The following is an 18,338-nucleotide window of genomic DNA, read 5'->3' as shown; positions in this document are numbered from 1 at the left end:
TCATTCCTAAATCCATCGCGCTTTTTTCAATTCTGTAGTACTCATGTTGTACAATGATACAACACACAAAAATGGGAAAAATAATATTTCAAAACTCTCAATTTCATAATAAATAAATTAACTTACTAGTGGTTAAACCAGAGTCTAAAGTTTTAGCCCTACGAAATTTAAAACTTTCCACAATGCATGATGAACGGAGTTAAATCAATATTTTTAAGGAACATTTTTAATTCTTAATCCACAGATACATGTAAATAATAAATACAATACTCATTAAAATAAAAAAATGAATTATAAAATTTTTTCAAATCTGTATTTCAACGTTTTTTAAGTACGCCTTTTACTGTTAAACCATTCCAAACCCATCCGTTTTTATACTTCGTTGTATCAGAATTGCCTATTTATAACGCCGTGATATTGCAAAATAAATATTAATTTTTTTAATTAAACATGTTATTTCGACAATTACATAAATAATTACACGGATATTTTTATGCATAAAATGATTTCTACTATGTCGTATGTTTTAATTATTTCTAGTTTGAATCTGTATATCGTTATATATTGTTATAAGTAAACATATACTTTTTATTGAAATTGTCTATTTGCATAAGTTAATTTTAAGATGGATGAACTTAGTTTCAAAGATAATTAACTAAATGATACCATTTTTAATTATATTTTTTTTTATTTTAGTAAAAATGATTTAGAATTAAATATAATACGTTTTATAAATTATAATCACATATTCAATTGATTTAATAATTAATAATTTAAATTCTTGTAAAAAGCTGTTTACTATGTTAATTAGTGTTTAAGATAATAATTCAATACAATTATACCTATTTTTGCAATACTAAAATTAATTTTATATGATATTATTTTATCAAATAACAATAAAGTCTTTATGATCATCAAACAATTTGATGAAAGCCATATTAATATTTCCAACAAAAAACATAAGATATAATTATAAAATATATTTGAATGATACAATTTTGAAAATCTATGCACGTGACAGTGGAATAATTGAATAACTTTTTAAGTTATAAATTCAATGAAATATAATTAAGTATTTACTACTTCAAAAAGTAAATAAGTAAAACCAAATATTTGTAATCACTGGCATAAATACAACTTCATAAACTTTCAAACATATTTTTATTAAATATTTTTACCTTGTTTAATTATAAACATAAAACAAATTAAACAATAGAATTATTTTTAACCCAACAACCATTGAAAGATATGATAAATAAATACAAAAACAGTTCAATTAACCTTTATTAAGTTTTTGTAATTAACAATTAATGCTAATATGCATAAAAATAAATCATAATAAAATAAAACACATTCTTACCTGACTACGTAATTAATACACATTATGCTCTCAGGTTTTTGTCCTTTGGTATCATTGAGTACAGTTGCTTGAGTAACTATCCAAACATAGCCACCTCCTTTTGATAAAAATCTATATTTGTTCGTTTCCACTTGTCCTTTTTGGAATACTGAAAAAAATACTAATATTACAAATATTCATAAAATTATAATTGTGTTAATAATCTTACTTACATATTTTAAAACTTTTTTCAACAGAATTACAATCTTCAGCATGATAATAATCAAACACTGACTTTGAAACCAATGAATCTGGTTCATAACCCAAATATTCTGTAATACTGAAAAAAAAAGAACTCTTATTATCTATATTGAATACTCAATTTTTTTTTTTTTTTTTTTATTGATATAATAAATGGTTCAACATTTATATCAAGTTAATAAAAATATATTAATTACTTAAATAATTAATTAACTGAATTACTCAGACTCAAACTATTTCAAATTGAAGCAACTACTAATCCTAAACCTAACAACTTTAAATTTAAACAGCATCATTATCATTATCCTAATAATATTTATTTTTATTTATTTGTACTTTATTAATTCAAATATACCTCAAATGGTAATAATTAAAACCTTAATATTAAACAAAATAAAATATATCTCGAGTAACTAAATTGAAAAAAATTATATATCCAGGCAGATAAATAAGATTAAAAATTCATCACTATTTCATACACAATTATAAATAATATTCAAATTTTTAAAAATAAACAAATGATATAATATAAAATATATTACATCAAAATGATTGTAAACAGGAAGTAATAATTTTGTATGATAATTTAATTTCATATATTATATAAAGAATACAAAAAAAATTTAAGATGTAAGTTAAATAGAATAAAGATTATGAATTTGATGTTAACCACATTAAATATTTTATAGAAATATTAAAAATTAATTTGTCAATATTAAATATTGAAAGATATTTTAAGAATAAACTAAAAATAATAGACACTAGAATAAAAGCTTAAATATAACCAATAATATATGTAAAATTTACTATTATTAATTTATAATAAATGTATATTAAGTATTATGTATCATAATAATTATAATTACAATATTTTTTTAATTAATATTTATAAAAAATTTACATCAATATTGAATTTAATTTTGATGTTATTAAATTAGTTTTGTGAATATAACTTAATTTTAAATAAAAGTTAACATTATAGTATAATTAATGATAATAATGGAAATATGGGAATTCTAGTATATGAAAATGTATAATTAAATATAAATTATTTTCATTTTCAATTTTTATTCAATATATATCAAAAAAATATAAAATTGTCTACCTAAAACCCCTAGGACCAATAAGTATAATTTTCTAAACAAAATTTCTATACACCTATAATTATAAAAACTATAAACTATACTATATAAACTATTACCAATTTATATTCATATTTCTCATATATGTTTATTTAAATCAATTTGAATAATATTTAAAATATGTAAATAAATAAGGTGAAATAATAACAAAACAATTAACTGACCATTTTTCAAATTTAATTAAGGAAACACTTATAAAAAATTTAAAGTAGATTATATGTTTGAATAAATGAATAATAACAAGCAAAAAAGTATTACAAAAAGAAGAAAACAATAAAAACTTAGAAGTTTTAAATTAAAAAATTTAATTTGATTTAAAAAATAGAAAATAGTTTTGTATAACATACTTATTTTTTATTCATAGTATAAAAACATATGACTTAATATTTAGTATTATTTAATTTTTATAGAATATATCAATTTTATAACATTTGAGTAGTTAACAAAAATAATAAAATTATAATATATTAAAGTTTAACACATACATAAATATTTATATTTAAATATATATATTTAAATATATATATATATATATATAAATTTATAATATATATTAAGTTACAAAAAAGATACGTAAAAATACAATGGTGTACAATGTTTACTGAAAATATAATTTTGATAGCAGAAAATGTGTAAGAAGTCAATAATATATACGAATGGACGGAGTTTGGCCTTTGAAGGAAAGAGTATAGAAACAGAGTATAGAGAGTATGACTTTGGAAGAAAAAACCAAGAAATTGAGGCGATTAGGAGACCAATGATTATAATCAGTGATGTGATAGATGATGTAATAGGCAAAGTTAAGAACTTTAAATATTTAGGATCATTTATACTAAAGAACAGGGGATTCAATATGAATGTAAAACAAAGGATTAAGTGCAGTTAGATGGAATGGAGAGAAGTGTCAGGTGTTTTATGTGCTAAGAGAATTCTTTTGAGGCTGAAAGGTAAATTTTACAAGAGTGTAATGAGATCAACTACGCTATATGATTTGAAGTGTTGGGTGGTTGACAGACAAATAGGACAGAGTATGAGTGTTACGGAAAAAAATTGCTTAGATGGATAAGTGGAGTGACAAGAAAAGATGGAATAAGTATTATAAATATGAGATTTAGTTCTGGTGTAGCGTCTATAGTGGACAAGATGAAAGAAAATAGACTAAGATGGTTTCGGCATATAATGAGTCTCGAGGAAACAAAAGTAGTATGAGTGGTTATGAATATTAATGTTGAAGAGAAATAAGGTAGAGGAAGACCAAAAAAAAAGAGATATTTGGATACAATTGAGAATATGAGAGCTGTTGATGTGTGCGTAAGAAATGTGGAAAATTGAGGCGAGTGGAGAGGTTTAGTATAAAGGTGGCCGACCCTAAATAGTTAGGAGAAATGAGGGGGAGAAAAAAATACAAGTTTCTAATATATTTAAAATAGCTAAATTATTGTTTATTATACAATTAATACTATACTATATAATACTAATTGTATAATAAACTATAATTTAGGTATTTTATATATATTCGAAATAATGAATGATCTCAAATGTAAAACCTTAATTATAAGAACTCATTTTGTTTGTAAAATACTGAATATACAACATTTTCTAAAAAGAAGACAAACATTGTTTAGATAAAAGAATGAAATATTCTTATTTATATTTTGAATATAGGGAAATATCAACACTTTAACAAGATGAATATAAATTAATATTATAAAATCTATAAACTGTTAATAATGTTTCCAATTTTTTACATGAATAGATTAAAATATTAGAATAATATAAAAAAAAGATTTAAATATTTTATTAGTAAACTTCATAATATCATATTTAAAATCATACATTATATAGCAAAATTAATTTTTAACTCATATGTCAAAAGTTTTATGAGATTTATTAGCATTCATATTTTTAAACATAATTAATATTAAATTTGATAATTTAAAATTTAAATAAATCTTTCATTTTTTTTATCAGAAGTATATTAAGTCAGTGTATTGAAAGAATTTTGTGTTCTCATAAATTATTTAATATATTTTATCTTACCCTTCCACAAAATTCTTTTAAATCAAAATTTTAATTGTTTAACATTAATCAAAATATTCATAAAAATGTGTATAATGTAGAAACTTGTAGTTTTAATAAAGTTAGGCACTTTTATTAAAAAAAAAAAAACAATGATTAAATTATTGGTGAAAATTTATTTAATTTTTTTAATTATTTTTTATATTTTTAGTAAATCCTTACATTTAGTAAATCACATATAACAACAGCTCTTAACCATTGCTTCATTTTAACAATACTACCTGTCTTAACTTACACATCATCAACAATTATGTATTTCATATCCAATAAATGCTTGCTAAAAAATATCTTGCTTTGTTTATATAATGGTATCTCAATATTTGCTGGATGTGGTATTGGTTCAGCAATTGAAATAAATATTTGACGTGATAAATCATTAACTTTATTAAACTTTAAATCACTATTATTTGATTTATTATCGGAATCTGTTTTCTTATCTGATTCATAGTCTGAATCTGATTCTTCTATTGGCAAAATTGTTGATCTTATTTGGGCACAAGTATTGAGAACTGAATGTCCAGTAAAATGCAGTACCTAAAAACCAAAAGTTTTGTATTATTATTTATTTATTGTTAAAGAAATGTTTATAACTTCATTGGATATTGCCAAAATTGTAAGAAATTATATTATAAATTATACATGCAAAATATTTATTTTATGTAAATTACAATGAAGATATTAAGCACATTATAAAGTAGTTAATTATATTAGTTAAATTACATGATAAATAATTTTTGTGTAAAATTGCCAAAAATTGATAGTAAATTCTGATTCATTCAAAATTTTAAAAAACTTTATTTCAAAATTGTTTTTTTTTTAGAATCCAATATATATAATATTATTAAAATTATTAATACATACACTAACTTAAAAAAAAAAAAAATTTCAATAATTTAACACTTAATCTGAAAAGAAATATATTTTTTTTTTTTTGTAAGATATTCAATTAACATTTTTTTAACAGTTTATCATGATCAGATTTCAAAACAAAGACTAATACACATTTGATCAACAACAATAATAATAAAGTTATTATAATAATAGTTATAAATATTTATCATTGTATGTTACGAGAAATATTTACCAATAACAATTAAAATATTGATTTTATGATACAATTTAATCAATTTTTACATTTGTCAATAATAATAAAAATAATAACAATAATAATAAATCAATATAAATTTGAAATTGTATTATGCCGCAATAGTTTAATACAATATAGTGGTTAGTAATGACTGATTACTTATCTATTTTGAAGGATTATATTCAAATATAATACGTTTTAGTACTAACATATTACATTTATAAGTCCAGATATCAAGTGATTACACACCAAATGTAGACTAAACGATAACGAAATATCGTTGAATCATTGAATAATAAGCGTTCAATAAAATATATTTCAACGCAATACGCTAAGAAACCTATCAAATTTAGTCCTACTAAATCGCATCTATGAGTTTGATAGCAAAATAGTGGTTCGATTTCTAGTCATAAATTTTAGATCACAATACTTGTAACCTAATTAGTTTATATTCGAAAGTTAGATATTGTACAATAGTTACATGTGATTATTTTTCAAATTTAAAGACACACAGCGTTTTACTGATACAAGAATGTTTTAAATTACAGGTTACTAAGTCCTTTATATTTCTAGGAATACACTTAATCAGATAATACAACGTAAAATATCTGCGAAGAAAATTATCTGGACAAACAGGTATATGAATATTAAACCTATCAAGATATAATACATCATCCATAAAAATTACATTCACTTGGCGGCCGCTAAATCTTACACAGTAGGTAGTCGGTAATATAGTAAATATATTTATATGATATTCTGGAGGCGAAATATTTTGTAAGGAGAAAACTCCAAATTGTATGCGTATACTATATATAGTTGCAATACATTTAAACAAACATATTTTAAAAGTAAATTGTTTTTATAATATTAAATTTCATCCAAAATACTGTTCGACAATATCTCATCTCCCTCCTATAAAAATACCTTAAGACACAAGCCATTATGTAACGCACGCATGTTGGAATTCTGATAAACATTTCCAACACATTGGATAAGTAGTATAGAAGAACTCGTGTCTTAATTCATTTTCAATGTAGGCCGTAGGGTATGTCTACACGTATTTTTATTATAATCAGTTACTAATTAATAAACGTACATAACGTATAATTTACAAACCTTGTATGATGCTGATTTTAAATTCACACTGCGTCCTTTATTTGTAATAGTGCACTTCATTCGAATAAAAAATGACTTTTGTACTCCTACGTCTTTACTGGTAAGTATTTCTTTCAATTCTGCCTGGTCGCAAAGATGAGCAAACTCATAAATTGATTGACCTATCAAATCAATCTAAGAAAAAACTGAATATTAATTTCCACACTCTAATTTTTCTGCAGGTAATAAAATTATAAAACATAGTAATAATAAAAAATGACATGGTGTCGATAAATCGGTGTGATTTACACGTGTATCAATAAAACTAGTTGATATAAATAACTTAAAATATCACCTGTGATAAACCTAAATAGCTGGAAACATTTTCCGATATAAATACTATATCTCCGTCAGCTGTCAAGATTAATACAATACCATCCAAAGCTTTATTGCAGATTTCACTAATGTTTGGAGGACAATTTTTTTCGTCGAATTTTTCATTAATATTAACTGAAACATTTATAAACCATAAGGAAATAATTCATATTTGTAATTAGTAAATAATTCAAAAATATAGTAAATAACCATAGTTATAGTAATAATGTAACGATTTAAGTACATAATAAATAGTTGTGGATTATTTGACCTCTCAAGGATAACAGGATTCCACTATGTATAAGCCACAGTTGGAGATATTTTACAATGAAATGTATTTTGGGCAGTTGCTTTATAAAAAATAATATCAAACGTATATATTATTTATTATTTTACATATTATAAAAACATCGGAATAAAACGTTAGAACATTTAAATTCATAAATAATAACAAAATTTAATTCAACTAAAATTTAAAAATATATAAAACCAAAATTAATATGTATATATACATATTTATATAAATAAAATAAACACTTATTGTGGGTAATTTTTATTTTTTCATTTTAGTATACATCTAAGTACAAATACAAATAGAATTAAAGCAATCTTAAAATTAGTAGGCCAAAAACTCTCTTAAGATTAAAATATTGTAAAACAAATCATCAAATGCTAATATTTCAGGCAACATTTAAAATGAACCAACAATACTAATAAAATACGTTTTTATTAATATAATTGAATTGATTTTCCACGAGTTAATTTTGTACTTGAATTGTAAGAATATGTAAATGTCTTAAATTACTAAAAATTAATTAATTTTAAGTTAAATTATAATCTAAAGGTACTACACGCAATGTACCTACAACAATTCATTGTCTTAGTACACATTATAACAAAAAAGCAATAAAATATTTATCAAACAGAAATAACGCATAAATAATTATTACTTAAATACAGTATATTTAAATAGTTATATTTGATTGAGAGTATAATATATTAGTAATTATTTAACAAATAAAATAATAGATATCACAATTACTTGAAGATAAGGCATCCATAATTTTAAAAGATGATATCGTCAGCCTCATCACAGTAGCTTTATCCAGCTGATTTATAACGGATTCTGGTAAAGGCAATGCTGAACCGAGATCTGTGAATATCTCGGTCTCTTTACTACGTCTAGATCGAGCAGCATCTCTAGATTTTTCTTTGCGCCTTTCGGAATTCCTGAAAAATAACATTTGATTACATTTTAAAAATTATAGGAGGGACTATATAAAAATTACAAGGATGATGTTTCGTAATCTATACTAAATCACTTTTAGGTGATATATACTTGATTGAATTAAAATAGTACAACAAAAAAATAATAATAAATATAATAAAATATATACTATTTCATAATATATATTCGATATCTAATACGTATTATACAATATATATATATATATGTAATATTATCAAAATATGTATAATTACATTACCAAGTGTAAATATATTATGTCTAATATGCCAAATAGCATTTTAAAACCATTGTTGAATAAATAAAATATAAAAACATGATACTTGTATATTTTATTTTTAAATACAAATATAATTTAAGACCAAAATATTATATATATAGTAAAACAAATGTTCTAATTGTATATACAACAAACTTATAAGTTATTAATAGTTGGTTGATTGATATGAAGTAATATTCCAGATGAACATATTATTTATTATTGTATTAAAAACAATAGAATATAAGAAAAAATAGCCATATGATAATGACCTATAAGTTAGGACTACAAAGACTACTGCATACGAATCACATTTGAACATTTTGAAGGTTGTTTTTTCGAAAGTAAATTGAAGGAGAGACTAAAATATATTCATTGTTTAAAAATATTAAATAACTACTTTATTATTTATTATAATTAAGTATTTTATAACATTATTAAATACACACCTAGGTATAAAAAATTTTTCATTTATAAAGAAATATATTTATAAATTTAAAATGTACGATATTAAAACATTAAAAATTCATAATAAAGTACCTATTTAAGTATTAAATACGTAATCACAAAAAAAAATTAGTATAATAGTATATAAAATATAAATAAAACTAACGAAGACAAAATAATATAAAATAAAATTACTTTTTATAATTTATACAATACTTATTTTGGAAATTATTTTATAAAGTATTTAACTGAGATAAATAGCTCTATATATTTATACATATATTTTAACCGATCATTATCTCAATATACCTTCTATCAATACCTATTCGCAAAGTATCGAAATAGTACTTCTATGTATTAGTGTATAATTTAAAATATAATAGTCATATCATAACTATAAATATTTAATAAAATATTAAATAAATTACATTTAATTAAAACTAATTCATTTTATCAAATCATCACTAACTGCATACATATTCTGACACATGTATTAACAAATGTTGTTAATTAATATATATTTTATTTTCTAGAAAAAAGTTTCATGAAGAAAAGTTATTCAACGTTTATGAATTAAAATATTAAAAATATGTCAGCTGTCATACGTAGGAGTAGATACTCCTTTCATTTATTTTTAGTAATAAAACTTCGTAATCGTTTTTAATCATATTGATAATCAGTTATTCAACGACACTTGCTGTATATTATATGCAGTCTGTACTATTACGTATTATTTTACTGTTACTTAGTATTTGTTCATTTATAAATTAATACGGCAACAAATCGCCCAGGTTTTCCTATGGCCGGAAATATTAAAAAAAAAATCGAAAAACTCAAACTTTCTCTACAAAAATTAATATTTTAAAACATTTTGAATCCGGTGAGCGAGCGATGGACATGGCTAATCATTATTGTTTTACACCAACTACCATCCAAACTATCAAAATCAATTCTGTAAAAATTAAGGAAAGTATCTAAAATACAACAATTACTAGTTCAAATAAAATTAATCGAAACAGAAATCCTTTAATGGAGATTATGAAAAAGATGTTATGTTTGTGGATTGAGGATAAAAACCAACGTCGAATTCCAGTAAGTACATTATTAAGTTCAAAACTTAATCGTTATTTAATAAATTAAAAGAAGAAAATGGTGAAGTCTCGTATTATTGAAATTAATGCTAGTAGAGGTCGGTCGGTTTGAGCGTTTCAAAAAACGTTTTAATTTTCATAATATAAAAGTTACTTGATGAAGCTGCAAGTGCTGATCAATGTGCGGCAAATACTTTTATTCCCAAGTTAAAAAAAAAATGATCGAAGAACGTCGATAAACATTGAAACAAGTATACCAAAAGGTAGAAAAATAATCAACACTAGACTCTTTTTTTTAAGAAATTAATTTTTAATACGCATGTCAATCTAGTAATAAGGTTTCGTTAATTTTGGAATAATATGTAATTTAATACAAATAATTAATAATGAATAGATAAAATAACAAAATCGTGCAATAATAATAATAATAATAATACATACATACATACCTACATACATTTATATTTATTGGCAGGAACCCATTATAATAAAATGTACATAAAAGTCTTTCTGACAATAATTGATGTTTTAATTATATTAGAATTGGTATGAAACAATATTTATTATATCCGACATTAATTAGATGTTTAAATTTGAATACTTCAAAATAAAATAATTACTCAATAAATATTACAATTTATATTTAATATTAAATATTATTCATTAAATTATTAATTAGTCAAATAAATAATAAGCGAAATCGGTTATTAAAAAATTGAACTGATAATAATAAAACTTTACCTAGGTATATAAATATATATAATCTGAATAATATTCTTATAGTTTATTTAATTATTTATTTGGGCACTGATATTTTAATTTCACTATGTACGTAAACGCATTTTTTATCTATCACGTAATATTTTTCTAGTTAATAAGAATATTTTAACGCAAAATAAGCATTGCGCTAAGTATAACAGAATTAATTATATTAAAATCCCTCACCTACATCTACATATAGGTACACATAAAATAAATTAAAATATTCAGTTATTAGTATAAAATATAACTTAATGTAATTTCAAAAAAGGTTTATAATATTGAATTATAAAATCTGAAATTTTGAGTAAAATCTATAAAATGTTCAAATAAATAATATTCTTCTTTGCTAGCTTCTTATCAGGGTGTTGATTTATCTTTATAATATTAGAATAAACTATAAATTGATCGTAATACCTTATTAACAAATCTTAATAGCTCCAAATGCTATGGCTAATGTAAAATATTTCGTAACCAAGACTTAAGAATTCTCTTATCATATCCTTTCATGAAGACTGTATTTAAAATAACACATTCAATTTAAAAAAAAAAATCCCTAAACTTTGATGTTTTATCATATGTAACAATATAGAATGTTTCCATCATTTGCTATAACTCAACGCCCACATTTTTCACTCGATTTTTCTATTCTAATTTAGCTATTAACCCGACTTTTAATATTTCTACTCAATAATATCAACAGTATAATTTTGAAAAATATATTTAACACATTCTGATTTCTTTACACCTATTGATCAACCTATTTTTTACAATTATTATTATTATTATTATTCGATAAAATCAGTAAATGGGCATTTAGTCTAAATATAATAAAGATGAAGTTAGTTAAAATAGAATAAAATATTTTCAGATAAAAAATAAAATCCATAAAAACTATCAAAGGTTATTGAAATTCTATATAGTTATAATTTATAACTTATAAATGCATATATATACAAAAAAAATATAAAAACAAGATGTTTTGACATACTTTTGTTACTTCTTAATTTTTCAATTCAATAAATTCATCATAGACAATTTTCTTTATATATTTATTCAAATCATATAAATTAGGATGTTGTTATCAATTTTTTTTTTAAATTATTATTGAAAAAATTTCCGAATGGATTTTATTATTTTTATATATCCAATAAATAATAAAATAAGTAATTATTGTACAATACCCATTACAATGGGAGTATTAAATTAAAATACTTACCAAACACAATATAAATTTAAATTATTTTCAAATAAGTAGGTAAGTTACCATTTAAAGTTGTTAAAATTTTAAAAGTATTTATTTTTTTTGTTCTAAAGATATTGTAATTTAACGCATTGTGATTATTAACAGGACGTCTTCAAACATTAGAAGTATGGTAGCCATTTTGAATTAGCTCACATCTAACAATCAATTACTAAACAATAACTTAAATGTCATACTAATAACAATTGACACACATAATATATAATAATATCACAACTCTAAAATTATTTACCAATATTTATAAAAACACTAATTAAATAAATACAACTTAAAAATATAATAAAAAAATGAATAATGATTTTTATACCTAATATATTTATTTACACAAATAAGCAGCCAATAGGACGTAAAAACATTTTAAAGAATATAAGTATTCACCTGTAATGATATAAAACTAATACTTAGGCGGATCTTTAAGATAAATAACAAAAACCATAATATAATAAATAATATGAGTATTCAAAGGTATAAATTGAATATATTTTTATTTTATATTTTAAACAAATAATAATTAGAAGTAATTAGGTTAAGATGGAAGAAAAAAATCTAACAATATTTGAAATATAATAGTACATAATAATAATTAACGCAAATTTTGTCAATTTTATCATCAATATCTCAACAAAATTAATACTTAAAAAGGTTTTAAATAGTTTTCCCAGGTACAACTTCTTTCTTAATGGTTTCTCTCTCTCTTTAGTTAGAAATAATTCTAATGCATTTCAGGGACGTAATTACTAGGGGAGAGGATATGGGGAATAGACTCCTCATAAGCCGTATATATATATAGTTATCTTACACAAATTAAGGAATTAGCAACTACTTAAAAAAAAAAGTTTTAAACATTTAGTTGTATCAGTCTATTAATAGTTTCAACTACAAGTGAAATTAAACCAATAAGAAACTGCTTAAGAATTATTAAAAATACTAAATTTTCTTTAACACCCCAAAACGCAAAAATGTTCTTTTGGCCTATATTGAAAATAGTAATGATAATTCTTAGGTAAAATCGTTAAAAAAATGATGTGCCACACAATGGGTGAAGCGTGATGATATAGAAACAGACTTCATTGAATTATTTGTAATTGCAATCCAATGTCAAGAAAATATTGCTAATTGAAATAATTCCACTTTAATTGGAGCTAACTTACTTGTAAAAGCTATTGATTCAAAATTATTTATGTTAATGTACTACAAGTAATCAATAAAACTTGATTTTATTTTACTGAATTTAATATAAAAATGTTTATCCAGTTGGTTTTTTCTTTTGGTCAACCATTGTGCATATTTTTTCGGAAAAGAAAATTGTTTTGAAAGAAGCAGTAACCCTTGCTGAATATATTATAAAGTTTTTGAAAAAAAAATCAGATAAAATTGTAACACTGAATTTCACAAAATGTGTACTTATTCAAAAAACTTGACATGTTTTAAATATAAGTAAATAAAATAGTTTTAATAAAACACATTAAATATAATATTTAAAATAAAAATGAAATAAATTGTGGTTTGAAGTATTACACACTACTCATATTTTGTTTCAATATATTTCATCAGTTTCAAAAAAATTAAAAATAATTTAAAATGTAAATTTTTACTATAATAACGTTAATGTAAATATTGTACAAACTTTGGTATATACCTATATTATTTTCATGTTTTGACTGAAAAATCAAAATCTTAAATGAAGACCAACAGTGTATATATTTATATTTGAATAGTCAATTAAAATTTATTGTTTAATACAATTAACACATTTAAGAATATTAGTTATATACAGTAGACGCTGCTTATAAGATTCAAGGATATAACATTTAGCAGCTTAATAAAATTAAAATCGCTTGGAACGGTCCAGAAGTATCCAAATACATTAAAAAAAAAATCGGATAAAAGACTAAAATTTTGTAAGAAAAATCGTAGAAAATAAACTTCTGCGTTGGTAATTATTTATTAACATGTAGTTAAATCACCACCAAAGAGTCTAGAAGCTTTAAAACGGCTAAGGAGAGCTGCTCATCACCGAATTATTTAGTTTAATATACAATACGAATACGAGCAGTATATTTCCAATATAATTAAAAATAATAAAAAAACAAACTAAAATCACAAATGTTTTTAAGAAATAATATAAATTGTAATAAATAATCATAATATATTTATTTTATAAAACATATTATGTAATATCTAATATGTAGTAAAAGCAAAATAAAGTTAATACTTTTAATTAGATTTTTAGCCTATAAGATTCATTAGATTATAAGATTCACTTAATGCTGGTTTCAAAGTGAGTCATATACGTATATATGATATATATATATATATATAGCGGCGTCTATTGTATTATTATTTACAAAATTTATTAAATTTACATAAATGTATAAAAGTACGCAATAAACGTTGATTATATATTTGATGAAGTTCAACACAACATCGTTCAGCTCCAAACCATTACTAATAAAAATGTTAAAATTTTTAATGTTTCAGTAAACAACCAAAAACATTGACTTATATATATATATATATATATATAAAATATATATATATATAAATTTGAGAAATTAATCAGTTATCAATCAATCAATACAAATAAAATACAATATAATAATAATACATTAATTTATCGGGTATATGCCTAATCTTATTATAAATAACTAATATATGAGTTTATATGTATAAGTTACAGTTAAATTTTAAAATAAAATATTCCATTAATTATTATAACTATAATAATAACAATAAGTAAGATTAAATAAATTGGATAGTTGAAGAAATAAAAAACCCTAGTAAAAACCCTTTACTATAAAGGCAAATATTAACAATAACTATTTTGTTTAGCTAGTTAATAGGATTAGATTATAATTGATGTTTCTATGACGGATTTGAATATTTGAAGTTTCAAACCAGTTTGTGAGTTTATATAGATTATAATATTTTACATATTCATAGCTTGCTTAAAAATTAAAATATCATGAACATCGTCGTTTAATCACACATAATGTTTTCCCTCGAAGTTTGATAATATATCAGTTTACTTTGATACTAAAACTAACAATACAAGATTAGTTTTACTGAACGCAAATTTTATATACTTGATAGTTTATAAGATAGAAACAACACATACAGATATAGCTTCCTCTTAATTTATTTTTACTTTTAATGATCGACAATCTGTATATTTTGGTATTTTGACATTTGAAATATAAACAAATCCACTAAAACGATAATTCAAGTTTCGATACTTTGTTTATAGTAAGCTGCTAGACAATACCTTAATAAAATAATATGACATTACTAAGTAATAACAAATAACTGATAATTAATAAATAATATTATTAAAGCTACAATTTTAATACAAAGATATTGTAGTTAAAGTGCGCTTTATTATTTAGAATTGTAGATATCAATCAGTGATAAAAAGCAAAACATTTACCGTCCGTGTACAACCAAGAAAACTAAAAATCTAAGTAGCATTGTTTTTATCCCTACAATCTCATAAACACTTATATACACTAATAAGTATCACACAAACACAAATCGATGCATAAATATCTATATAAAGCAGGGGCGGCAAGACGGTCGATCGCGGAAGATTTCAGAGTCGATCATGTTAGAATATATTTTTAAGCCACGTGCACGATAATTAATCGTGGTGGTTATGAACAAATTGTCGATGAGTTTTATCTGTATAGTTTTTATCTTTTATTCTGATTTATAAAAAAAATGTCTAATAAAGTCGATCTTCAAAGGTGAAGTATATTTTTAGTAGATCGTGGTCGAAAAAAGTTTGGCCGTCTCTAATATAAAGGTATGTCATTTTTTTGGTACATATAATCTGAACATAATTATTAAATATAAAACAAGAAACTTATTTCTAAAACTCAACGATTGTGCAAATATACGAAATAGCACTATGCTAAATAACACTATTAAAACATTTTAATAGTTTTAATAGAAACAGGTTCTTGTTGCATATGTGTAATACATGCGAATAAATACATTTCCTGATAAAAATTATTATTATTATTTTGTGAAATATATATATATATCTAAATAAATTTAAAAAAAATGAATAATTTCAATATCTAATAACATATTATCTTCTGAAGCACATCAGTATAAATATAACAATCATTTTATGCAATCAGGTTCATCATACAAATACCTAAATTGTTTACAGATCGTGTAACCGAATATATAATCACATCTAGAATAAAATAAATATGGCAGTAAAAACAAAACTCCTACATCAATATGAATGTATGGCCTTCAATCATCAATTTATATATATTGAAAATACATACATAGATAAATATATCATTCATACATGAATTCATACAAATTAACACGATCTTAAAATAACATATCTTTCAAAACCACATAAACAAAATCACAACACAAGAATTTTTTTTTTTTTATCATTTTTGTTATGTATATTATAAATAATACGATTGAATGGCTTTTATGTTCATAATGAAATTTAAAATAATGTATGATATTTAAAATATACATTATTTGTACGTATATTCTAATTTTATCACAGATAACACACAATTATATTAATATCAGTATTTAATAATTATTTTTAGAACCAAGATAAAAGACGAATCTTCTTTGAAATTGAGGTAAACGAGATCGAGCGTGCCATATATTATTCTATTTCACTTCTCTTACAATATACTGTCGTTTAATATTATGATAGTATGATAAGTATAGCGCGGATTTATATGCATTAAAAACCAACCAAATAAGCGCTAAAAAAACCCTAAATATGCATAAATATATGCACTAAAATGTTAAAATATGCACAAATAATAAAAAAATTAGCATAAAAATAATTAGCAAAAAAAAAATCTTATATCTTATATAAGTATACATATTTTATTTCCCCGATTAATTATCTAAGGTTATATTTGGGAAAACCGTTTATACCTACAAGTATACCTATTAATTTATTCTGATATTAATGGAAACTATAAAAATATAATATTTTTTTCTTATAATATAATACTATATATTTCAAAAATGTCTAAAAAAACAAAAAACATCGAAATATGCCCTAAAATATGAAAAAAGCTATTAAAATTGTAAAATAAGCCCTTAAAATAGAAAAATGTCAAAATATGCAAAAATATGTGCTAAAAAATTTTCATTTTTTAAATTGTTATGTAGTAAAACAAATTTTGTGCTCACTTAGCATATCATATGATGATCATATTATGATCAACCAGAATAAATATACAAATGCATACAAATCCGCGCTCTAATGATAAGCATCGATCTAGCATCGCAAACATATATTTAAGTGAGTAATTTACACAATTATGACACGTATACTACGTATATTTTTTAGTTGAAAATATTGTACGCTACACATCCGTTTATCTACTACTAAATTAGATTTGCTGTTAAATGTATTAACCGCATTAAATAATTAAAATTAAAATACATAAAAATTAAAATACATTTTATATTGAGTTTTTAAATATATAAATTACAATCAAAAGGTATCATAAATGACAACAGTATTTACAAATTATTGTATTTATTGATATATTATATTTATATCACATTATGAAAAATATATATTCGGTTATTAATATTATATATTTTAATGTTTATTTTGAGCTGTATTCAATTACTTTACACCATTTTATGTAAGAATCTGAAGAGAGCTTAACAAACTGATCTCATTCTGCATCACTTATAATATCGGAAGATAAATCACAGAGTAGCTAGTCCAAAGAACGTTGTGATACTACCGATACCGGTAAAATATCAATATTTTTCTTTCGATACAAGTTAATTTGTTATTGATACCACTGTTTCGATACTTCATTCTCACATCGTTAAAAAAGTACTGGTATCGAATAAATAATATCGAATCCACTTACATA

The 18,338-nt window shown here is 22.2% G+C and overlaps 1 protein-coding gene across 2 annotated transcripts in view; it reads right to left on the bottom strand.

Annotated features, from left to right (window-relative positions):
* Positions 1 to 18,338, bottom strand: part of LOC112692403 (hypoxia-inducible factor 1-alpha-like) — a 55,445-nt gene that overhangs the window by 24,067 nt on the left and 13,040 nt on the right. For both annotated transcript variants that reach the window (XM_025567069.1, XM_025567068.1), the window contains exons 2-7: positions 8,424 to 8,611; positions 7,362 to 7,516; positions 7,028 to 7,201; positions 5,057 to 5,355; positions 1,573 to 1,679; positions 1,361 to 1,508 (exon numbers count right to left, since the gene is read on the bottom strand). In XM_025567069.1, the coding sequence (XP_025422854.1) occupies positions 1,361 to 1,508; positions 1,573 to 1,679; positions 5,057 to 5,355; positions 7,028 to 7,201; positions 7,362 to 7,516; positions 8,424 to 8,611 (1,071 nt within the window). The remainder of the gene's footprint in view (positions 1 to 1,360; positions 1,509 to 1,572; positions 1,680 to 5,056; positions 5,356 to 7,027; positions 7,202 to 7,361; positions 7,517 to 8,423; positions 8,612 to 18,338) is intronic.

The sequence above is a fragment of the Sipha flava genome, unplaced genomic scaffold (genome assembly GCF_003268045.1).
Source record: "Sipha flava isolate LNK unplaced genomic scaffold, YSA_version1 73_pilon_pilon, whole genome shotgun sequence".
NCBI classification, from domain to species: domain Eukaryota; kingdom Metazoa; phylum Arthropoda; class Insecta; order Hemiptera; family Aphididae; genus Sipha; species Sipha flava.
This window is presented reverse-complemented; position numbering and strand designations above follow the sequence as displayed.